This window comes from Apis florea, unplaced genomic scaffold (assembly GCF_048593485.1).
Source record: "Apis florea isolate Af1SG1 unplaced genomic scaffold, ASM4859348v1 contig_3203_pilon, whole genome shotgun sequence".
Lineage (NCBI taxonomy): Eukaryota > Metazoa > Arthropoda > Insecta > Hymenoptera > Apidae > Apis > Apis florea.
The window spans coordinates 6,963,421-6,989,063 of NW_028256723.1; the positions used below are offsets into that span (position 1 = coordinate 6,963,421).

The following is a 25,643-nucleotide window of genomic DNA, read 5'->3' on the forward strand; positions in this document are numbered from 1 at the left end:
GTTTCTTTTAATTTTTTTTTTTTTCTTTTTTAACAAGTGTCATTCCGCGATCTTGTGATTTTCATTTTATTCGTCACTCGTTGCGTAAGTGTGTTCGGGTGTTATTGTATGCGGCTCGTGACGCGGGGGAATTTAATAGTTGAAGCGATACGAATGTAAAGTTACACTCGATTCGATTTATCGTTCGAAACGAAAATAATAATAATCAATTACTCGAAGTAACTTTATTTTTAACTAGTTTACTTTCTTCAACTAGGGTTAATGCCCAACTGTTGGCAAAGAAGCGAGAATTTCGCTTAGTTGGCAAGCTATGTAACGCAAGTTGCGCGACTCGCGTCACTTCCAACTCTCTTCGATCGTTCACACTCGTCCAATTTTAGCAAAAATCTATATCCTATCAACGTGAGCATCGTCCCGAAAACGACGATATAAATTCCACATTAATATTCCATGAGTGAAATTTTCAACTCAAGCAGGGAACGAGTCTCGTCCTCTTCTTCCTTACTTCCAAGAACATTTAAACAAAGTTACGCAAAAGAGAAGAGAAGAAGTCGAAAGCGCGGTATAGGATAAGAGAAAAGGAGAGACAAAGATGACGAATGAAATTTTCATCGTTTTTCAAATTTTATGAAAAGTCTCAATAATAAATATTGATAAACAAAAGAGGAGAAATAAAAAAAGTTGCGCGTAAGTGTGGTTAAACGCGTCCAATAACGGAATAAGAGAGAAAGAAGGGGGAAGGAAGAAATAGGAGAACGGATAGGAGAAGAGGTCGAGGCAAAGGAAGGAAGAGCGAAGAGGTAGGAGAGAGGGCAGCGGCCAGTGGGCCCGCCTAACATTCCCACGGTGCCTGCTCGCGGCCAGACCTCCGCTCGCATGCTATTCGATGCCCCACGATCTTGCGTTATGCGAGCAACTTCGCGAGAAATATATATATATATATATTTATTTATTTCGAGAGAAAAAACTGTAAAGGACGAAGAACGAGAATCGAGAGCTATCGAAATGAATGGAAGAAACGACGAGTTACGAAATCGATCTGGAATATATTAATAACACGCTTTCTTCCATCTTTTCTACGTTGTTCCACTTCTCGAACGACCTGCAACTTGCAACTAACGTTCGCGCGTTCGATCTTTACGTCTCTCTCTCTCTAACGTTTTACTTCAAATGGAGAGAGATAGTTGTTAACCTTTGCTTAATATATTCGTATTCATCTATTCTTTAATAATGTATTTGATTTAGATTCATACTGATTTAGATATTTGAACTCGTAGTAACCATCCATATATCCTTCAGATTATTACAATAAGAATCTTGTCGCAAATTTTCAATATAAAATAATATACAATATATATATATATATATATATATTGATTTTTTTCAATTTCCTCTACTAATTAATTACTTATTAAAATGAAGTAAGCAACTAACTTTATTTTACTTTTATCTTTGAAACTATTTTACATTTGTGTCCAACTTGACTGATTAACAAATTTCCAATCAACACCACGACTTTAGAATCGTTTCGCCATAACACTTAGGCTCTGTTCCAACTTCTTCTTAGCCGTGCGTGGAAGTCTCGCGATCTTCTTCGAGAACTGTGCAACTATAAGCGTACGCAACAACACCTTTCCTCGGAGGAGGAGGAGGGGGGGGGCGGGAAGGAGGAGGAAGTGGCGACTGTTGAATCGCAATTCGTTCCGGTTCGCGTTGCGGGGAAAATGGAGGGCACGCGTGAGGGGAGGAGGAGCGACCCCCCGAATCGCCTCGAGGAAGAGAGACGACGATCGCGTGGGAGTCTCTCCTGGGAGAGGACGAAAGAATTTCTTCTTCTTACGCGGATGTCCTTGTTTCGCACGCGGACCCCACTTTTTGACCCACTGTCTTTCCCAATCGTCCCTCGCCCGCCCGTCCACTTTCGGAACGTGATTCACTCGCGCCGCGACCCTCCGAAATCCTTGATGCCTCCTCCCATCCACTTTATCCACTTCCTTTCCGTTCCTCCTTTTAATAAGGACGCCAGCTCGAGTTCGTTGGGACGAAATTTTTCGAATTGTATTATCGGAAGATTGGAGGCGCACGATCGAAAGTGGAGAGTTTTTGGAATTTTTTTTTTTATCGGTGCGCCAGGTTCTTCTTTTTTTTAATATGGAGGCGAGTTCCTTTCCTTGTTGGAAAAGAAAAAAGGGAAGTTTTGGAATTTTTTCAAATTCGAATCGTGTTATTGGCGATTATATAAAGACAGATTATATGAAAAGGAGTTTTGAAATTTTGATTAACGTGCCAGTTCCTTTTTTTTTTTAATAAGATGACCACTTCGAGTTCTTTTTTTGGAATTTTTCGAATTGTATTTCGAAAATTGTATCATTGGAAAATTTTTTTGAAAAGTTTTCGATTCGTATGCAACTTTTCTTCTTTTAAAATACAGAGACCAATCGTTCCTTTCCTCGTTGGAATGAAAGAAAAAAGGAAAGTTTTGAGAATTTTCGATATTTCGAATTGTATTATTATGGAGCCACTATTAAAGACTGTATCAAAACGTTTTTGGAATTTTTAATCAGTGTATTTAATTCGAATCATATTATTGGAGGCACAATTTTTGATTAGTGCGTCACTTCCTTTCGTTCCTCCTTTTGATACGAGAGAAAAAGTTTTGAAATTATTGAAAGATCGGAGATCGAGATACGTTAAATACTGTATGAAAAGTTTTTCGAACGAAAAAATCCTCAACGAGGAGTTCCAACTTGTGCTCTGTGAAGCTTGATACGAGAGAGAGAGGAACGAAAAAAAATTAAAATTCTCAAAAAGTTTTCGAGCGAAGAAAGCTTAACCCTTAAGATTCGTACGTCGAGTGTAGCTCGACATCGTATTTCTTACACCAACTCCAATGTCGAGCTACGACACGACGTTATACACGACTGTAATTTTTAAAATAATTTAAAATGTCTAAATCTAATTTTTTTTTCTTTCAAACACTTTGTAATACGCTGAATTCGTTACATTTCGCCATTTTACACGATTAAGAAGTTGTTCCTAGGTAAACAAAAAAAAAAAAAAAAAAAAATTAAGGAGTGCAAAAGGTTAACAAGAAACTCGTACGTTTCGAATTTTCTGCGAAAAAAAGTAACGTCTTCGACCTTTCGATAAATCGCTCGATCGATACATCTACTTGGAGATCGGTTCACCCGACTCTTTAACGACGGCCAACGGAACGGCTCTATCTGCCCACGTTTATCGAGGACTGGTTCGCGATGCAAGGCAGGTGAGTTTTACGAGTTAACGGCGTGTTCATATTTTCCATCGCGTTCCTTTTTCCGCCCATTTAATCGCCTATTCCAATCCCCTCTCTTCTCTCCCCCTCCGCCTGCACACCACTCAGATTCTTCTCCACTCCACTCCACCGCCGCTCAATTTCCACGATCCATCGACGATCCTTCTTCCTTCCTCCTCGATCGAGAAGAAAATTCAATCGTCTCGTCTTTCTTCCGTCCTTCCTTCTCTCCAAGCGATACGACACTTTTCAACAAGAAACGTGTACGCGCGTTGAAACGAAAAGAAGAGGAATAGAAAAAAAGAATAATAAATTCTTCTTGGGGAGAAAAAAAAAGAATCGAAATTTCGCATTCCGTTCCAGAGAACTCGGAACAGTCTCGAACGTCTTTATTCATCGTGTTTAACCTCTCTCTTGGCCCTCCCCTTTTGTCGATTATCGTCGCTTTTGTGGAAGAGGAGGAGGACGAGGAGGAAGAAGAAGAAAAATCGATGAAACGTTTCGAGAAAGAGAGAGAGAGAGAGAGAGAGAGAGAGAGAGAAAGAGAGAAAAAAACTGCTATCTCCATCGACGATCTCAAGTTTTTCAGAGGAGAAACTATTTCGAGGAAGAGGTCGAGTCGCGAGTTTGACGCAAGGTCAAAGAGAAAAACAGTTTCGAACGCAAGCGTTCCGAGCCCAAAGCGGTCGAAGTTGTGTACAAGATACATAAAGAGGATACACAGAGAGAGAGAGAGAAAGAGAGAGAGAGAGAAAAGAATTATAGGACGCCTGTGCATACACACACAAACACACATACACACACACATATATATATATATATAGTATATGTGCAAAGAGCGAGCGTGGTGGGTGCGCGGCAAAGCGGACTAAGCGTAGTAGCGTTTGACCGCCTTTTCCGAGTTGAACTTTCACATTCTGATCGCGCGAGAGTTCTACCGGTCTCGAAGGTCGTTTCTCTTCGTGTTCCCTGCCTCGAATAGACCCCGCTCGCTCCTGTTCCACCGAAAAACTCGCCAACACCCCAATATATACAGAGAATAAAATAAAATAGCCAGAGGCGGATGTGTTAATTTTCCATGTAAACACGAATACTTTTCTTTATATATTTCGAATATCGTGGCGACGATGAACAGTCGTATTCTAACCGCGTTACGATTCGATTCGACGCGATTGACAAAAATTTTTCGTTGTAAACAGAAAAAAAGAATACTTTTCCAAATACTTCGATGAATACAACTTACGTTACGACGTTACATTGTCTCGATCGAAATCGATAAATATTCCATTAAATACCGATGGCGATGATTAACAGCCGTGTTCGAAGCCGTATTTTACAGAGCGATCGGAGCCGTGCTAAAACTTCTAAGAAGAGTCGATCGATGGAAAATATTCGTCGTTGATCCGGACGAATGATAAAATGGTATAGGACGACTCGCCTACCACGAGAGAGAGGTGCCACTAGCTCGCGAGTTGGGAGGGACGAAAGGAAAATTTTGCTCTCTTGCTTGGATGGTGAGAAAGAGAGAGAGAGAGAGAGAGAGAGAGAGAGAGAGAGAGAGAGAGAGAGGAAGGAGGGGACAAAGGGTAACGCGCGAGCAACGGTGTTGCGGACCTTGCACCGTTCTGAATATGCATAACGAGGCCGAGTTCCGATCCCTCCCCCCTCCCCTTCCCCCACACGAAACGGTGTCAGGTACTCTTGACCCGGCGACAGTTTTGTCATGGTAATAAGTCTACTTTATATTTTAATGCCCCGGAAAGGGATTATGCGTAAACATAAGGGGGAAGCAGGGAGGGGGACCGTCTGCCATTTTCATTTTTTCCTCCCTGACCCCTCCCTCCCCCCCGATTCGGGTCCAAAAATAAATCGACGAACGACGACGAAACGTTTCCGTTTTCCTCCGTTCCTCGAAGACATCCTTAAAGTCTCGTTAAAATTTATGTTACGACCGCGGGCATACAATATATATATATATATATATATATATATATATATATATATGTATATATATGTATGTATGTATGTTCGAAGCCTTCTAGCGCTCGGCCGAGCAATTAAAGCGCGTGAAACTTTTATATTTTAATTATATTTTACGCGCGTTCGAGTAACAAGGAAAGAAATATTCGTCGAACGTTAAACTCTGTTTCGCGCGTTATTTTATAAAGGGATCGGCGAAACGTCTTTCGCCTTTCTTATTTCTGTGGAGCACGAAGCTAGGTAATTAAATTCTTTAAACGCCTGTAACGCTTCGTCTCTGTCTTCGTCATTGTTCTCCCTCCCTCCCTCTCTCTCTCTCTCTCTCTCTCTCTATATATATATATATATATATATTTTTACGAATTAGAAATAATTTCGTCGATTTTAGAAACGAAAAAATTAATATTGTTCAAATCCAAGGGTTAAGAAATATTTTATAACGTAAAATTGTTGCCTTTTGGATCTTGGTCGAGGAAAATTGTTCAAGAATTGAAAAAAAAAGGGAGAGAGAGGGGGAGAGAGAGAGAGAGAGAGAGAGAGAGAGAGAGAGAGAGAGAAAATTTAGGCGAATGTGAAGCGAGATGTTGATCATTGCCGGCTCAATGAATCTCGTGAAAAGTCGTTTGTACGAGGACGGGTATTCGTCGCAATCGGCGCTTTACGGTTTCTCTCGTTTGTCGGACGGCTCTGGTTTAATCCACATTTTTCTCTCCCTCGAATCGAGTGTTGACTCAAGGGCTCGTTGAAATCGCGATTAATAGCAAGGTTGGATATCGGAGGATTTTTCTGAGGATACAGCGAATGGGCTATCTTGGTATATATATATATATATATATTGTCAAAATCATATATTATTTACTCTTGTCTAATAGGATATCGAATCGAGTTAAATTATAACGCGTGACGTGAAAAATTGTCGAGCGATAGAAATGGATGCGGCTAATAACGAAGTGAAATTATCTGGATAATAAATTATCCAATAAATTATATTTATTACAGTTACCCGTCGTCGAACCGCGAGTTTACTTCCTCTCAACAACCTGAACGTTGAAATTTTGCGTTTCATTTTCTCTCTGATCGAAGGATTAATAATTAAATCTAACGTAAAATTGAAAAAGAAGTATACGAGAAAAAAAAAAAAAACCCATGAAATCGATGTTTCATCGACGCCAGATAAATATGTAAAACGAATTAATTCTTCTTTTCTTCCTCTTTTTCTTTTTCCTCGGTAAAAATGTAAGTAGGTCGTGAGAAAACATTATTCGTGACTAATCTTCTGTACAAGCATTATTTTCGCTTCGTACGAGTAGCATAGATGGGCAAAATTAAATTAATTAAGAATAAAGTTATACTCTCGATCATTCATTAATAACTGGTGATAACGGCCAAGAACGGATCAATCTACGAATAATAGCTACGAATAAATTCGAGCATTTTAATAATAATAACTTTGTTCGAAATTTTTAACTAATTAGTTCTGCCGCTAGCGGCGCCTGTATCGAAAAGCTTCGCATCCTACGCCTTAGGTGCAAGATACGCGACAAGATTGGCGAAGGAAAAATCCAAGAGTGGATTAACCGTATTAGCTACGAATAAAACGAATCCGATCATTTTAACAATGATAAGTTTTATTCGAAATTTTTAACTACTAGGTTAATTGTGTCGCTAGTGGCATTTTTAACGTTTAAACTCGAGCATTTTAGTAATAACTTTGTTCGAAATTTTTAACTAGTTAGTTCTGCCGCTAGTGGCGCCTGTATCGAAAGGCTTCGCCTCCTACGTCCTAGATGCAAGACACGCGACAAGATTGGCAAGAAGGAAAAATCCAAGAGCGGATTAACCGTATTACGAATAAACGCTTAAATCCGATCACTTTAATAATCTTATAAATTTTACTCGAAATTTTCAACTAGTTAGTCGTGCCGCTAATGGCGGCTTCAAATTCGAGCATTTTAATAATAATAATAACGTTGCTCGAAATTTTTAGAACTTGTTAATTACGCCGCTAGCGGCGCCTGTATCGACACTGTATAGACTTCGCATACGAGAGCGGATCAACCGTAACAACGGTACGGAAGATAAACGTTAAAAATTCGAGAAGTATTTTAATAATTTTAACAATAACCCTGTGCGAAATTTTCAACTCGTGATCACTCGTGGCCGTTTTATCGAAGATTTCGCTATCCTAGATGCGAGATACGCGGCAAGATTGGGGGAAAAAATCTGACAGACGGTGGCATTTATCAAACGGCGCTCGATGGCCTTTCGTTCCACGAGCTTCCCCCGGGACCGAGCTTCGCTTCACTCGACGTTATCTGACCCGGTGTTTCGTGTAATATACGCTCGAACTCGAAGGAGATATCGGCGGCCGAGGAAGAATCTGGTGGCCGTGTGGTGTACGGAGGATCAAGAATCGAGCGTCAGTCGGATTACTAATCATTTCCCGGGTCTGAGAAACCTCTCGCTAATTGATTAAAGTCACGATCCTGACCCCGCCGTAATATCGGCAATCTCTTCTCTCGGCGTACACTGGGGAGAAAGGTGGACTCGGAGGATGGGAGGGGCAAAGGCAGGAGAGTATAGAGAGAGAGAGATGGATGGATAGATAGTCGGAGCACGAGATGGAAAAGAGGTAAATTAGTAGACTTTGCACACTCTTTCCCTCTCTCTCTCTCTCTCCACCCTCGAGTCAGCGTACGTTAGCCTCTCGCGTAATTTTTCTCCATCCAGCTTCCGTCTCCCTTGCTCTCGACAGATTTTTTTCGCATTCCCCCTCCTCGCCTCCACCTCTCATCCATTTTGGTTTGCCCCGACGGTTCGAGCTATCCGCCTTCGTCGTCCTCCCATTGTTGCATCGCTCCGACCAGCTCCAAGGGAAACAATGTCTAATTTCAGTTAATGCGGCTATAATGGCCATCGTCGTCGTTGCATCGGCATGCCGCGCAGCATGGCGATTCGAAGCCACGGGAGGGAGAGAGATAAGTGAAATCCACACCGATTCTGCCTGCCTACCCTCGCCTAGCCAGATATATCGGCCTCTCTGTATACCGGTTCCCTAATAACACCGATTCAACCGGCGCGATCAATTATTTCTTCCGCGTTTAATCGATTCCTCCGTTCGATTCTTCCGCTCTTCCCGTCCAGTCTCAGATGAGAAAAATATCGAGAGAAAAGCAACGAACGAACTACGCTTACTACTACGAAGCGTGCGCCTCATCTAATTTTTCGAAAGAGGGATTATTTTTCGAGGCGTGGAAAGGAAGGGATATAGGATTTTTTTTTTTTTTTTTTAAAAAACTTATCCTCGAGCTATGAAAATTTTCGTTTAAAGGAAGGAGGGAAGGATTTTTCATAGTATTTTTTTCCCTCGAATTCGCGGCGCAACTGGAATGGAAATAAAGTATCCTCCTCCCCTTCCCCTCGCAATTAAGGGTTAATTAAATTGAGCGGCTTCCTAGATTTCTGTAATCATCGCGGACAGTATCTGCGGGGTAATCTTGAGCGCATCCTGTCTGCCTCGGGGGCCCCACGGAAGGAAGGGGCCCCCGAGGTAAGGTCATGCACCCCGCTGACCTCGGACCACCGACTCGCCCCAGCCGCCCCCCCCCTCTTCTAGGCCCCTACCTCGTCCCGCGGCTCTCCTCCTCCTCTCCTCTCCTCTTCTCTGAGCCGAGCAACGCTCGGCTCGCTGCCTCGAAACAGCGAGGCCTCCGCGATGCCTTCTTCTTCTTCTTCTTCTTCTTCTTCTTCTTCTTGCCACGCTACCCCTCCTCCTCCTCCTCCTTTCTTTTATTCTCTCGGCCAGGAATAATTTCGCCCTCGAAACGCGGAAACGAAGGAGGGAGGGAGGGAGGGAGGGGGAAACGGATGTCGAAACGATTTGGGATTTTGGAATTGAAATTCCAAGAGGGAAACTTTTGCAAAATTTGCTCGAATAAGAGTTACTTGATATAGAGTTTGTTGCACCTCAGACAAGTGGCGGAGAAGAAAGAGATTTTAATTCCACGAGATTGCGTAATGAAATTTTGAATGTGGAAAGGGAAAGAACTCGTTCGGACTGGAAATTTCAAAATTTGTAATGGCCGATACTTGTTGAAACTTGTTGTACTCGGTGAAATTTTGAATCACTTCGATCGAGTCGTTCCCTTTCTCTAAATTGTTTCATCTCAAGTAAAACTATATTGATATTGATTTTGATACGTCTAATTGAACGTTACGTGTCGTTTTGCATCCACGTCACATCCATCCGATGATCGAAACGATTCATTATTCGTGTAACAGAATCTTGAGTTACCTAACCTAACCTAACCTAACCTAACCTAACCTAACCTAACCTAACCTAACCTAACCTAACCTAACCTAACCTAACTTGAAGGAAAGAAAGAATTTCCTTCGAATTGCTCGAGAGGGAGGTGGAAGGATTTATGAACTCGAAGGTGGTCGATAAGCCACCCCTTTTCTTCGAGCCTCTTCGTCCACGAGAATCCGAGGCGGAAAAGAAAGGAAAGAGGGAGAGGAAGAAGGAGGAGGGAAGAGGCGCGTTTCCGGCGAATTGTTATCAAAAAGCGGAGGCATCATTGCGGATAATGAGCGGACGTTGCTGCGACAGGGTCGCGGCGTGGGAACAAGGAACCAACGCGTCCTCTTTTTCCCTTCGTTTTCTCTTTCGCCTCGGCCGCACGATTTCGTGCAACTACGAAAAATATATGGAACGTTGTCACGTTGACAAGGAAGAGTGAAGCGGAGGAGAAAAGGATCGAGCAATTCAAATCGCTTTCAGGATCGTTGCACGATTGATTCCCGGTTATTGTGCATAATCCAAGGATCGGCACAAGTTTTGCACGGATCCGTTTTGCCTCGTGTCGACGACCGTCTCGCTCTCTTACGTCTCGAACAAGGTCAGATGGTATCTGGTGGTGGCGGGAGAGGGGTCGAGAGGAGTACTACTCGGTCGAACACGCGGTTCCGCGGTCTTATGATCGAGATCTCTCTCTCTCTCTCTCCTCTCCCGAATTTCTCCTCCGTTCGATGGGATGAGATTGGAGGGGGGAGGGGGCGAAAGCCACCTGGGCCTCGCCCGGCGCAAGGTCGATCGGGTGATGTTATCGCGCGGAACGAGTTCGAGGGGGGGAGGGGGAGGGGGAGGGGGTGGATCCACGGGAAAGGGAGGCGTGGGAAAATCCCGTTTTCTCCGCGATTTTTCGTATTTTTCGTATTATCCCCCGATCGAGGTCGATGGATGGATGGATGGATGGATGGATGGATGGAGATTTTGGAGGATGAAAAAGGTGGAGTCGAAGGCAGGTCTTTGTCGAGTCATCATTGTCGCGCTTGATTCGCGCGTAATTTTCGACTAGGGTTAGTTGGGGAGGGGTGGAGGAAGATGGAAGTGGCGATCGCGGTCGAAGATTTCGACGAAAAGAGGGGGAGGGAGGGCGGGGAGAGGTTGATTGATTTTTGAGGAAGATGAACGGGGATGAACGGAGAATGAGCATTCGAAAATTCGAAATACTCGAAATTTTGACGATTTTAAAGAATTTTGGGTTGATTTTTGAAGGAGACGACAAAGGATTCGATGATGGGGGAGGAAGGAAAATTCGAAATGTTCGAAATTTTGATGATTTGATTTCGAAGAAGAGGAGGAACTCGATAATGGAGAAGGAATGAATATTCGAAAATTCGAAATATTCGAAATTTTGATGATTCGATTTCGAAGAAGTGGAGGAACTCGATAATGAAGGAAGGAAAATTCGAAAATTCGAAATATTCGAAATTTTGATGATTTGATTTCGAAGAAGAGGAGGAACTCGATAATAGAGAAGGAAGGAAAATTCGAAATATTCGAAATTTTGATGATTCGATTTCGAAGAAGAGGAAGAACTCGATAATGGAGAAGGAAGGAAAATTCGAAAATTCGAAATATTCGAAATTTTGACGATTTTAAAGAATTTTGAAGAATGTTTTGGCGAGGGGTTGTTTTTTGAAGAAGACGAAGAATTCGATGGGAGAATGGAGAAGGAAATGTTCGAGAATTCGAAATATTCGAAATTTCGTCGATTTGATTTCGAAGAAGACGAGGAATTCGACAGGGAAATGGAAGGGGCTCTCCTTGATTTGATTTCAAAGAGGACGAGGAGAAGGAGCGTTCGAAAATACGAAATATTCAAAATTTCGGCGATTTTAAAGAATTTTAAAGAATTTTAGAAAATTTCGAAGAATGATATTGAAGAAGATGAGGAATTCGAAAGGGAAATGGAAGGAAATTTTGAAGAGGATAGGAAAATGAAGAATGAGCATTCGAAAATTCGAAATATTCGAAATTTTGACGATTTTAAAGAATTTTGAAGAATGTTTCGGCGAGGGGTTGTTTTTTTTTTAGGAAAACGAAGGATTCGATGATGGAGAAGGAAGGAAAATTCGAAAATTCGAAATATTCGAAATTTTGACGATTTTAAAGAATTTTAAAGAAATGGGAGGAAATTTCGAAAAAGAAATGGAAAAATGGAGAATGAACATTCGAAATATTCGAAATTTTGATGATTTTAAAGAATTTTGAAAAATATTTTGGCGAAGGGTTGAAGGTTTTTGAAGGAGACGAAAATTCAAACAAAATCCGAAATTTCGTCTGATTTGATTCGAAAGAAGACGTGAGAAATTCGATAGGAAAATGAAAGGAGCTTAAGCCATCGTTTAAAATTTCGACGATGGATGGAAATAGAGCATTCGAAAATTCAAAATATTTCTACGATTTTAAAGAAGACGAGGAATTCAGGAACAGAAAAATGGAAGGAAAAATTGTATAATCGAGGAATCCCAAAGAAAGCTTTCCCAATCGTTAAAAATTTCTAATTCTAGAAGAATAAACGAAAGAATCTTTCCTCGTCGATTTGATTTTAAACCGAACGAAGAATTCGACGAGGAAAACGTGAAATCGTAAAAATATCCTCGTTCAAAATTTCCACGAATTCGATCCATTTCCAAAAAAAAAAAAAAAAAATTCGACGACCATTCTTCTTCTTAATCGCTCGAAAAATTTCCACTAATTCTTAATAATCTTCTTCGAAACAATAAGAAAGAAATGAATCAAGCAGAAACGAAAATTTCGTCCACTTTCAAACAACAAAATTTCCACCATCTCTCCCTCCTCCTCCTCCTCCTCCTCCTCCTCCTAGATCCACGACCAATCATAATCACCAATCCGAGGGACGAGGGAAAAATTTCGTTTCGACCTTTCGAAAAGGTCGCGCGAAACCGGAGGAGGAGGGGTGGGGAGGGGCGCATCATCGATGGATCATCGACACCGCCGAGACTGGCCGAAAGCGGCGAGAGAAAGGGAGGGGGCGAGGCGAGGCGAGGAGCGCGCGGTATATAAATAAGCGCACTTGTCCCGCTTGTTCGAGTTCCAAGGATGCTCTCGAGAACTCCTCGAAACGATCCGCCGCTTTCGGACCGGCAAATAAATAGAAACCGTTGATTTCCGCCTCGTTGAACTTTGATCCGACCATTGGCGCGGTCCAACGCCCACCCCCTCCCCTTTCCCTCCCCCTCCCCCTCTCCTTTCCCTCGCCTCGAAGGCGAAAATTCCACCGATCCCCCCCCCCTCCCTCCCCTTTGAATCAGGGGGTGAAATCGTTTCAACGGGGTACGTACCTTCCCGTCGCATGCCCATCTTCAGGCACTTTTTCAATCGACAAAACTGGCACTGATTCCTATGGTGTTGGTCGATGGGACAGTTCCTATTCCCCCGACACGAGTAAGTTAGGTTTCTCCTTACGCTTCTCTTGAAGAAGCTTTTGCATCCTAGAAAGAGGCAAAAGTGAAAAATATATTAAAAAAAAATCTTCCTCCTCCTCCTCCTCCTCCTTCTTCTTCTCTTCTTTTCTTTCTCGAAGATTCGAATCGGTCGAAGAATCGAATTCGCGGTAGAAACGAACGGGATAAGGATTGGACGAGGAGAAGAGTCGAGAACTTTCGTTTCGTTTATCCCGATAGTGGTGCAAGTCCATTTCTTTCTCGAGGAGAAATACAGATCGATAAATTTGTTTCGGGCGAGAACCGAATGAAATGGACTTACACCGTTTACGAAAAATTGTATTCGATATATTTAAAATTTTGTATCTTTGCAGCATTGATCCAATTCCGTTTGTTAAATAATAATAACGAGGGATTATTTTGAACGTTGCGCACGTTCCTATTTTATTATTTTGTATTTTTCGTATGCGACAGATCTGGCAACGTTGCGTAGGAAACAACGATTCTTTCAAATTTTAGCGTAGCTAAAATAAATCCAACTTGTCTCGAACCGCTACGAAATTTATTTTAAATCGAACGAATTCGATCAATAACACTCACATTAAAATCGCGTTGAAAAAATTTTAAATAACACTCGGAGGCGTGGCGAGCTGTGTAACGGAAAATGGGAGGAAAAAGAGAAAGAGGGGGCGGGCGGGTTGGAAAGGAGAAGCGATAAAGACGAGAGTTAATAACAACGGGAGTATCGCCCGTGTTGTTCGCAGGAATATTCGTCGAGTCGTTGATCGAATCACCACTACCACCACCACCCACCCTTTAACCTGTTTAACGCTCTCCTCCTCCACCTGTCTATCTGTCACGCGCCATCTCGTTAAATCGAATCATACACACGTTCGTGTTCTCCCCTTCCTTGTTCAAACACCTTTTCTTTCTCATCACCTTCTCCCGTCGTCGAACACGCTTCCAAGGAAAAGTAAAATTAACGACACGCGTTGGATATACAGAATCTGGAAAAACGAATGAGAATGCGTTGAACATTTGGATAGGAAAAATCGTGAATGGAGGAATTATTTTTCGAGAAAGGGGCAGAATCCGCCGCGGTTGCACCGCGATCCAACGAGTATATACGTGGTACATACAAGCACTACTTGGAAGCAATCAGGAGGCAATTCATATCGTGACAACAAAGCGGTCTCTGTATGAAAACGGTTTCGATAAAGAGTGCCTATCCCTTGCCCCCCTCGCGATTCTCATCGGCGATCGCCAACTTTCGATCGCGCCATTTCCGTCTATCTGCATTGGTCGATCGAGTACGACAGACGTTTTCAAGAAAACTCTTTCAATCAATGATCGAGACGTTGGAAAATGGAAATTGTTGTGCGTTGTTAACGACAACGTTGGTCGATCGTCGATATAAAATAAAATTTTTCATCGTTTTTCGATATTTGAAAGAAAGATCGTTGATAAAAATTTTCACGTTTGCGAAAAGGATGTGGACGTGCGCGTAACGATATTTGACGTGACGCGAAAGAAAGACGCGGATCGTTGATAAAAATTTTCGTATCTTTCTTTTTACATTTGACTGACACAACATGCGAGAAAGATCGAAACGAATCTCCTAATATTCGATGATATTCGTCCAAAAAAATTCGTCCGTTGCAAGAAAGAATATTATATTTCGAATATGAAAGAAAAAAAATTTAGTTTAGACTCGACCGTGACCCGTTACGCCCGAAACGGTTCCACGAGATCGATAACGTATCACGATTCCCGGCCGGTGGTTTTCAAGAAGCGACGCTTCGCGGCGGCCGGTAATCGCGTTGGCGCGAGAATAAATGATCCGCGATATATTTCTGGCCGAGGCAGAAGGCCAGTTTGGCCGCGAGAGTTGAAACAGTTAGAAGGCGGAATCGCGATCGAAGATTTATCAGCGTGTATTAACGAGAAAATTAATTAGAGGGGGGAAGGGGCATTCACGCGTCCATTCACAGAACCGGTTCCCCGCAATTTCATTTCTGCCTACCCACGTTTAAAAAGGTGGACGACGACGAGGAAAAGCGACAGGGTCGTTCGCATCGACACGATCCAAGAAAAGAAGAATACGGGGATTTGAATTCGTTGTTATCGTATCATTTTCGGAAATTTTGGTCTAAAGACACAGTTCGTTCAACAACGAAACCGCGTGATCGAAGAGAAGGAAAGAAAGAATCATCAATCAGCGTAACGAATAATCGAATTGTACGAATTCGAATCCCCTATTTTCTTTCTTATGATTTCGATGAGCTCAACGTTCTTATCAGCGAGCGAGAGATACTTATTGGAAAAAAAGAAAAAAAAAATTGTCGATTAGATTATTCGACGTTTTGCATTGACGATAAATCGAGAAACTGGATTTTCCGATGCTGCGCGGCGTAACGTGCGCCGTGGAATTAAACATATTTGCCGTTGATTTAATCTCTACGAATCTGAAACTACCATCTCGATTCCACCTTATATAGCCTTCCTTATAAGGCACGATAAACGAATAAACGAACGCGAATCCACGGGAAAAATTGCTTGATATCGAAATCGTGAGCGAACACGCATCGAGAGAGGTTAAAGCGCGAATCGAAAGATCGACATGGCCGACTGGCGAGCGGGTCACGTGACCGACGCATGGTCAACGTATAAACGGAGAGATCCGCGTCCGACGTAACGATTCGATTCTCGATGATCTCGCTGACCGATCCGTCCGTTGCAAACGTGTCCATCACCACCACCACCACCACCACCACCACCATCACTCTCGTAATCGTTGTTCCGTTGCGAAAGAGGTTGTCGCGAGGGTCGGCGTAACTACAAATTGCATCGTTACACGCAAATTACGCGATTACGGTGCGCGAGACAACCACCGCGAGCGTGGCGCATGCGCGCCCGTCGCGAGGTAGCGCGCGCGAGACAGAAAATGGTGGACGGGCGCGGAAAGGGGTGGTAGCTGTGCGCGAAAAGGAGAGCGGCAAAGGAACGAGGGGGAGAAAGAGAGAGAGAAGAAGAAGCGGCTGAAACAACTACTGTTTATACTTTCAGATTGTACCGCAGCGTACGTACGCGGCCCTTCGAATAGATAGATAAAAAGAGAGAGAGAGAGTTCAAATTGCTCGCGTCATTGAATTTTCATTGCTCGCTGCCATTTCGCCGCGCAGTAAATGCTCGAATACAATGCTCCAAACTATCGAATCGCCGATCTATCCTTCCCATCGATCGCGCGAAAATGGCGCCCCTTCCCCCCCCCCCTCTCCTTCCAATAATAACGTTTTATTTACAGCGTACTCTTACCAATTCCAATTCCAATACCTCCGTCCGATTTTTCTTTTTTCGCGCAAAAATTTACTCTCGAGGGATTCGATCCCGAGGGGAAGATCGGGGGTCAGTAACCGGTCGGTTTCGAGTCGGCCGCGTAAAATTAACGACATTGTTATAATTAATTAGCCTTTGGCTAGCCGCGGGCTTCGTTAGCGAGGGATAATTGGTCACAGAGGATGCGTTCGGGATGCGTTCGTCGCGGTTCGTAATTCTACGTATCTCTCCGAGCGCGTAAAGTCCACGCGCCTCCGCGCGTTTACCGGTGCAGAGGCCGAGAGTGTTCAGGCTCGCGTAACGTTCGCGCAACTTCCTCGCTCGTCCATCCAACTCCGTCGACCGTGGCCAAAAAAAGGAAACAAAAAAAAAAAAAAAAAAAAAATAAATAAATAAATAAATAAAAGGATAAAAATGTTCCTCCTCTCATCGATACCCTTCGATCTTTTCGAGACTTCAACGAATTCGAGAGAAGGCATAATAATAATAATAATAATAATAATAATAATATAGTAGGTAGAGAGAGAGAGGGAGGGTGGGAGGGAGGGAGGGAGAGGTAAACGAAGCAAACGCGCGCTCGCGAAATGAGATTAATAAAGATTAGCAAAGTCGGAATAATATAATATGATCTCGTTAGAGCGATTAGCCCGCGGAGCAGCGGGCTGCAGAATGTCTGGCTTCTTCCTGCACGCGGTCGCCTACCCGGCCATAAGTCCGTAAGTCGGTAAGTAACCGTAAGTAAGACTCGACGACGAGGGGGAGAGGCTCCCCTCCCCCCCTCCCCGAACAACAGGAAGCCCCTTGCGGGTGGTGTAGGCACACCACCTTTCGAGACCGCGAGACCGGAATTAAATTTCCCTTTTCCGCTCCCGAAATTTCCGCCCCCTCTCGAGAAACGAGAAGAGTAAGAATAGGAATAAGAAGGAGAATTATAACCTTTCCTCCTTTCTCCCCCTCCACTGAACGTGTAACGTGACACGTTTTCGACGTCTTAATTCAATGCGACGTAACACACGCTCGAGAGAGCTCTCTAAACTGCCGGTTTACTCGTGCAATTAAAAGAGGAGGGGGAGGGAAGAGTTGGAAAGAGTAGCAATGGAAATTCGGATTCGACGTTTGCGCGCTATTTGCACGCCACGTATTCGTAACGTATTCTTCGTATCGGATCGATCTATCCGTTCCGTTCGATGTAAAATTGGTTAGACGACAAAAGATGGAAAAGATCGCGAGAGACTTTTGAGCGGAGCGCGAAAAGGAGGTGCGTTACGTAAAGGAAATGACTCGATCGAAATGGAGGTTATCATCGTGACGCGTTGAAAAACGCATGCATATGGATGGTGCCGCGTAGCGGCCGCCAAGCGAATTAATTTCTCCATAGTCCGCCACGAGATCCTCCTTCGAACGAATCTTCGAACGTTAACGTTCAGATGGATTCGCTTTCCGAGTTTTTCTCTCCGTCCTCGTGATTATTACATCTTAATGCATATATATATATTTTCTTTTCACATCGCGCATACATTACGCGAATATATGTGTATATATATTTGCGACGACGGATTGAAATCGTTCGTGAATAAAAAAAGAGGTAGAAAAAAGTCAAGGTCTTCCTCGCCTCGATTCGCTAATTAAACGACGTCGTTCCACGTAAACGCGTTTATTTTACGAATATTTTTATATCGATCGAGAAGAGTTTTATTAGTTTCCAGTTTTCGACACGAACGATAGGCCGAAATTCAGACGGATGGATCGGAGAGAGGCGGTGGTGATCGAGGTTTATCGAGGGTAGAGAGACAATAGCGCAATTGTGCCGGATAGATTATTTCAAATCTCGCTTCTTCCTTTTTTTTCCATCGATTCATCTTCGAATCTCAATCTCTCCAAAGTTTCTTCGCATATATGAGATCGAGAGAGATACGAAAAAAGCGTACGGAATCCCTTTGTGTAAAATTAAATCGTAAACTTATCCGACCTTGAATTTTCGAGGTTGCGAAGGAACGAAGGAAAAGGGGATCGAGAAGGTTTTCGAGAAGGGTGTCGAAGATGGAAAGGGGAGAAAAGTGCGAAAAGGGAGCGCGCAATAGGTGGACTGTCGCGCAATAACCGGAGACGAAGAACCTTGTACGGGACGCGTAACCGCGAATGGGAGGTTCCCTGGCCCCTGTAATCGGCAGATTAATGTCCGTTCCTCGAACTTAATCTCGGCCGATATCGATGGCCGAACACGATTTCGGCAGCCAAGACTCGGCCATTCTATTGTCCACCCATCCATCCAAGATGGACCGTCTCCATCGATCGATCGATCGATCGATCGATCGATATTGTTGTTTAAGGAGAGACGCGACAAATTGACGATAATTCGCGACCGTTTGACATCGGTTGACATGAAAATCAATTCGTCGTAATAAAGAGATCGAGCCGACAATCACCGCGATTACGCCAATGAACGTCGAATGCGGAAGGCGTACGAGCCTCGTATACACACACACGCACGCACACACACACACATATATATACGTGTTTCTATGAATCTCAATAAAGATTCGCCAATCCCGACCGCCGTTAAATCCTCGTTCGATCGTTCCTCGATGCGTGGTCGTTAATCGGGCGAAATTGATACGAGGCGAGTGGCGGAGGAGGCGAAGAATCGTCGTCCTTCTTCTTCTTCTTCTTCGATCGAAATATTTCGAGAAAAGGATCCTTCTCTCGAAAACGAGGAGCGAAAGCGTTCGCGGAATAGGCGCCAGGGGAAAATCAGGGGGTGGCGGGCAATTAAGATTACCGCGAATAGAAATTATCGCGTCGGATTAACCGCGTTATCGCGACACCCAGAGAGAGAAAGAGAAAGAGAGAGTCTAACAATGGTAAATATCGTTAGACCGTAATTGGAACGCCAAACAGAGAGAGAGAGAGAGAGAGGGAGGGAGGAGATAGATGTAACTCGAGCGTTCAATTAAGAGACGGACTCTTAACCCGCTCGAATCTTCGCGCGGGCCGAGCACAAATTGTTGGAAATTAACGAGCGCGGACACCCAGAGCACGGAGGAGAAGGAGAAGGAGGAGGGGAAAGGGGAGAGGTCCCAGATGCGCGACAGCTAATCTCCACGGAATTATTTTTAGCGGCGTTTTAAACGGTTTCAAACGGTAACGTCATCCAGCAGCTAGCTCTTCACGTTTCGCGGAAACCGTGCTTCCCACCCATCGTCGAACAAACGATCCGAGCACGCGTCGCGTCGGAGAAAATCGAGAAGCGTTTCGTTCGGCGAAAGAGGATCAGCGATTGGTCGGTTAATTGGTTGAACAAGACATTTCCGTGAAATTTTAACGAGAGTTTGAGAGAAAAAGGAGAAATTAGAAATTACCGACGGAGGCGTGATTCGGTAGGTAGGTAGATAAGAATGCCCTAAGGGAGGACGCGTAACTTCTGATTTCCGGGCACGATACGTCACGATTAACCCTCGTCCACCGGCGACATCGTTCTTCGTTACATCCTCCAAGGGAAGGAGGAAGAGGGCGAACCGATAGAGAAAAAAAATAAAATTTCGAAATCGCCTCCCCCTCCGCTCCCGCCGCCACCGTTTCCTCGTCTCCATTACATCGTTATTAGACCCCCGCGTAACGCGCTCGTCACTCGTCCGTAGGGGCGACACCCTGCCGAGTTATTAATGACCGACCGAGTTCCTCTTCGCTCTCTCCTATCCGCGGACAAGGAGAGAGAAGGAAGGGAGGGAGGGAGGGAGGGAGGGAAGAGCTTACCTTCGCAGGTGAACTGGCCGTAGTGTTTGCCGCTGCTCTTGTCCCCGCACACGACGCACTCGATGTTGGGCGATTTGTCGGTTTGCGAGCTGCCCGACTGGGAGCTGTTCGCCTGGCTGCCGGGGGTGGTACTGGGCGGCAAGGGGTCCCTGGGCGTGAGAACCCCGGCCGGGGGCACGAGGCAGGTGATGTCCTCCGGCGTGGCCGAGGGCGTGAGGTGGGTCGGGGGCATGGGGGGCGGGGGCGCGATCTGGATGGGGCCCGGGCCCGTGGCGGAGGCGGCGGCGGCGGCGGCGCCTGCCGCGGCGGCGGCCGCCGCCGCTGCAGCGCCGGTCGCTGCCAGGCTGGCCCCGGGGTCCCGCGAGGGCCACGAGGGCGGCGCGGCCACCAACGCCATGGAGGCGGTGGTGCCGCGCGCCGGGAACCCCACCTCCAACGTGGTGGTGAACTCGGGGTGGTGGTGTCCGGCTGACACCCGGCCAGGGAACAACGTCGCTGTCGCGGCCGGGTAAACCACCCCGGCAGTCGCCAGGGCGTCAGCGCCTCCTGTCCCGCCTCGAACCACCCTGCCGGTTTCCTCTTCTTCCGCGAGGACCACCCCTCGAACCGCTTCCTCCTTCTTCCTTCCTTCTCCCTCGTTCGATCAGGGATCCCCTTTTCTCTTCGTCTCTTCGTCCGTTCCTTGGCTCGTTCCGATGTAGACGGATACAGACGGATGTGGATGGATCGCGGCACGCACAAAGTGATCGAACGATGGATCGCACAAAACTCGTTTACGTGTATTTTCTCCTCGTTCCCTTTGCCCCGTTGTCCCAACTCTTCCAACGGAGTTTCGCGTGTCTCGCGCACCACCTTAAAGACAAATTTCAGGGCAGCGATCGAAATCGCCGCTCGCCTTCGGCCGAGACAAACTCTCTCACGCACTCTTTTCTTCCTCACTCACTCGCGCACTAGGCAGAGTTCGCGCGACCTCTGGGATCCTTGTCCCGTGCGCGACATCTCGGTCGGGCGGCGGGGTTCCCCGTTCGTTCGCCTTCCTCGGCGACCGAAGCCTCCGAGCTTCGGGAGAGTCGGGCGTTTGCTCGTCGACGACGAGACACAGAGAAGCGGATGGATGGATGGATGGATGGATGGATAGACGAGTAGATGGATGGTTAGATGAATTCACCACCGACGACCGATCGCGCACACTTCGCACCTTGTTTCGGAACGTGGTATACTCTCCGTGCGTATATGCTCCGCGAGAAACGAGGAAAAACGAGGAAAGGAAAGATGAGAGAGAGAGAGAGAAGAACAAAAAAGAAAAAGAGAAAAAAAGAAAAACGTGAGAAGGCGGGTCGTAGGACACGCGCCACACACACACACACGAAATAACAAAAATAACCGGTGACACTGAGCGGAGCCTTCGAACCACGGACGAAATCGGGATCTGAATCGGGATCGAGATCGAGATCGCGATCGCGCGCACGCGGTAGATCAGCCGCGTATCCCCGCGTCGTGGTATCCGCGGTATCGCGGTGTATCGGCGCTGGGTGGATGCGCGGTGGCACGAGCCACCGAGTCACAGGGCGGAGAGGGTGTGCGCTCCGCACGCACGACGACACCACAGGGTGGAGAGTAACGCTGGAGATGGGCGAGAGAGAGGGAGGAGGGCGCGTACGTGTGCGTGTGTGCGAGAGGGAAGACGAAAGAAGGAGGCAAAGGTGGCGATGGAGGTGGCGATGGAGGCGGTGGAGGTGGAGGAGGAGCGGACCGGGAGGAGGAGGAGGAGGGCCAGTCACGAGGTACCGCGTGCGGTGGAGCGGAGTGCGGACCGGAGAAAGAGGGAGACGTGGAGGATGGCGAGAGGGAAGGCCGGGAGCGGAGAAACAGAGAGAAAGAGAGCGAGAGAGTGAGAGAGAGAGAGACAGGAGGAATGCGCGCGCGCGCGCGCACAGCCCAGTCGATAAGCCGCGCGTGTTCTCCTGTGTGCGCGCGGTGGGTTGCGACGACGAGTGCGCTCGTGCCGGCACAAGCAGCAGGAGGAGGAGAAGAAGAGAGGTGATACTCGACTACCGCCTCGATACGACTATTCTTGGGGCCGACCAGAGACCGACTGCCGACTAAGACGACCCCTGACACCGACCTGCCCCCCACCACCGCCGGCTCTCTCGCGGCTTTCTCGCGGGTTTCGCCAGTTACCATGGCTACCGAAGGTGGGGTCGAGTCCCGGGCGCGCCCCGACGCGCCTCTCATTGGCTCCGCGTCTGCCCTACCCTCGCGCCCTCCGACCCCTCGCTCTCTCACTCTTTCTCTCTCTTTCTCTGTCCCTCTTCGCCGAGTTCTTCCGCGTATATACGCCGGCCTAAGCCTTTCTCTCTTCTCTTCTCTTCTTCTTCTTCTTATTCCTCCTTCTCCTTCTCCTTCTTTTCCTCTTCTTCTTCTTCTTCTTCTTCTTCTTCTTCTTCTTCTTCTTCTTCTTCCTTTTCGTCGTCTCCCTCCTCCTTTCCGCGAACCGCAACCCCCTGCCCTCTCGCGCGGTCTCGCGACTCTGGCCGGCCGGGACACCATCCACTGACCTATCTTTTTTCCCTTTCCTTTTTTATTTTTATTTTCTCGCGCGCCCAATGTTACCTGACACGCGATTTTCGCACTTTTTCCATCGAACGAAATTCCGTCCATCTCCCTCTCTCTCTCAGTCTCAGCGCTTTTTCCGTTAACCGTTTTTGCGACGTTGCCTCGTGACGTGCCACGCTCTTGCGATCACCGCGTTTACGACGCGCGAATTCCAGTTTCCTCGGTTTCGAAGAGAATCAAAGTCCGTTCCCCCGTGTTTTCCTGCCGCGCGGGGAGAGCGAACGATCGAGCACCGCCGATATCGGGATCCTTTCTTCGCGGATTTTCTTCGCCTTCGTCTCCTTGGATACTTCTTTTGTACGCGTTGGTGCAGGGACGGGACGGTGTGTAATACGCGCGACTCGGACGACGGGGGATGAGAGGTCACGGGACGAGAAGAGGGCGGCGACCAATGGGGACGAGGAGTCAAGTGGGGCGCGAAAAATGGGCCGGCCCGCTTCAATCCACCCCCGAGGGTAAGGGTGAGGGTAAGGGTGGCCGAGGAGTAGGGTGGACCGACAGCCTCGAAGACGGCCGGGCCGTCGACGCAGGGTCAGTCGGGTCGTGGACCCGAACCTCGCCGTCTCCGCTTCCTCGCGTTTCCGCTTTTTGCCCTCTGCTCCTCCTCACTCCCTCCGCCTCGGTGCCCTCTTTTCTCCCTTTCCACACCCCTTTCAGACCCTCTTTCCTACATACATGTAGATAAGGTACATCTTCTCTTATTTTATCGGTAGAGAAAAAGAGAATACACGTAAAATCTCGAAAAATATTACACACACACAGCACACACATATATATATATATGTATATATCGATGAATCTAGGAAAGAAAGGAACGTGGAATCGGACACCACGTGCTCGGCATCGATTATCTATGGCGTCCAACGTATCCAAGTGTGGCAAACCTGTGGTAAACGCGACGGTGGGTGGGCGAGAACGGTTGAACCGAGAACGAGAGAGAGAGAGAGAGAAAGAAAGTGAGAAGGGGGAAAGGGGCCAGAGGAAGAGTCGAGGGGGTTGGCGCCGCGTACAAGTGCATATCGGCGAAGGGGTGGCCGAACAATGCGCTCGTTCAATGCGCTCTAGATATGATTACCGGAAACCATCCCATAATTACTTTTTGTACGTCGAAAACGTAGCCCTCGCTCTCGTCCCCCCCCCCCTCCTCCTCGACTTCGCTCCACCAGTTAAAACTCCATCTCTCCTTCCCTCGGCCCCCGCCGGCTCGCGTGCTCGCTTCTTAAAAAACTCGCCGTACGCGCTGCTGTGACACGCGCGACGCTTTTAAAGTGCCAGCCCAACGTTAACGCGCTCTGCTCTCGAGATGATTTATCGAAATCGTCGACCACGGCCCCTTTACACTCGCTTCTCTTCCTCTCTTTCTTGATTTTCATTCCCGTGAGCAAGAGAGAGAGAGAGAGAGAGAGAGAGAGGCTTTTTTCTTTTTCTTTCGAGGATACTTTCGACGAAAGAGAGGATGATCGAGCATTCGAGGTACGATATTTGATAAGGGCGGTAAATGGATGCTCGCTTAAAGTATTTTAAATTATAGGTAGCCATCGGGAGAAAGAGATCGCGCGGTAACGTTGGCACGGACCAACGATCCGGAAATATCTTTACGCCTTCCGAATTGTCCCACATCTTCGACTCGATTCTCTCTCCTCCGTCCCTTATCGCCGCGAGAGGGTGCTCGAACGGAACGCCTCTCTTCTCCTTTTTTTCTTTTTTTTCTTCTCCTCCTTGCTGCTCATAGTCGCTAGATCCCTAACAGGGCAGATTCGAATTTTCCCTGACGATCATCGACGATCCGTACTGGAGTCAACGCGTTCTCCATCTCCATCCATATATCGCTATATATTTTCAACGGATCCAAGGAGCGCTGGATACTTCTATAAACGAGATCTATAACGAGATAAACACGGATAGATTTGAGGCAACTAAAACGCGGATTCGCGAAGGAGAGTTTGGGCCGGTTCGAAAATCGGATTAAAAAACACGGGGGCGACGCGCGAGGGCGTGCGATTAGCGGCGCGGAGGGGGAAGGCGAGAACGCGACAAAGGATGGGGAGGGGGGAAGGAGGGAGAGATAGAGAGAGAGGGAAGTCCCCCGGCTGGCTCGGAGCGGTGGTTATGGTCGCGGGCTGCATTATGAGCGTGTTCATATTTCCTGCGTTGCCTCCTTCCTTCCCTTATCTGTCTTCCCCCTCCTTCCCCAACCCCGGCTCCCTTTTGTTCGCACTCTTTCGACTGTTAATGCCGCGAAATTAACTCCAGGCAGGAGGAGCGAGTTTAAGAACCGCTACAAGGTATATATATATATATATATATACATATATATATATATACATATATATATATATATGTATATATATATATATATATATACACCTCGAAACACCGCTCGCCCGAACCCGATCTCTCCATTGTATTTGGAGGGAGGGGGAGGGGTGTATTATTTTAACATTATCTGTTACTCCGCTTAATTAATTTATTTATGAGGCAAAACGAAAACTCGTTGGAGGGAATGAGAGGGAGGGAGAGGGAGAGGGAAGAATGGAAGAGGAAGGAAAAGAATAGGAGATCGTCCCGCTGGGAGGACGATTCGTCTGGTAGGAGTTAGGTTGAACGGTTCAACCCCTTGGTCGAGGCGAATGGTCGAGGCGAGGTACAAGGAGGACGAGAGAAGCGGATTTCTTCTTCTTCTCGAGGACAGGGCTCTAATAACGCTTCCTCTCCTTTATTGCCTCTTCGCTTTATCGTCGGTGGAGGAAAGTGGCTCGGTAAGGGTGGTCCCCGTGTTCCCGACCGAGAGGGAACGGTTTTTTTCTTTTTTTCTTTTTTTTTTTTTTTTTTTTTACGTCTTCCAACCCGATTCGAAACCCGAGTTTCGATTTTTGATTTTTCCGCCGCGTCGTCGAGTTTAAATTTTCGATCGGGAAGAATGAAGTTACTT

At 46.4% G+C, this 25,643-nt stretch overlaps 1 protein-coding gene and 1 long non-coding RNA gene across 5 annotated transcripts in view; one reads left to right on the top strand and one right to left on the bottom strand.

The window, feature by feature from the left end:
* Nucleotides 1–25,643, bottom strand: part of svp (COUP transcription factor 2) — a 70,263-nt gene that overhangs the window by 39,519 nt on the left and 5,101 nt on the right. The window contains exons 1-2 of one of the 4 annotated variants that reach the window (XM_012484801.3): nucleotides 20,096–22,186; nucleotides 12,905–13,054 (exon numbers count right to left, since the gene is read on the bottom strand). In XM_012484801.3, coding sequence (XP_012340255.3) covers nucleotides 12,905–13,054; nucleotides 20,096–20,492 — 547 coding nt within the window. In that variant the 5' untranslated portion in view covers nucleotides 20,493–22,186. Of the gene's footprint in view, nucleotides 1–12,904; nucleotides 13,055–13,606; nucleotides 13,785–20,095; nucleotides 22,187–25,643 lie in introns of those variants that run through there. The other 3 variants (XM_086910768.1, XM_086910767.1, XM_086910766.1) reach the window with 3 other exon arrangements.
* On the top strand, nucleotides 3,169–4,359 carry LOC147657203 (uncharacterized). Its single transcript, XR_015292754.1, has 2 exons — nucleotides 3,169–3,265; nucleotides 3,638–4,359. It is a non-coding gene; the product is annotated as an uncharacterized LOC147657203 (long non-coding RNA).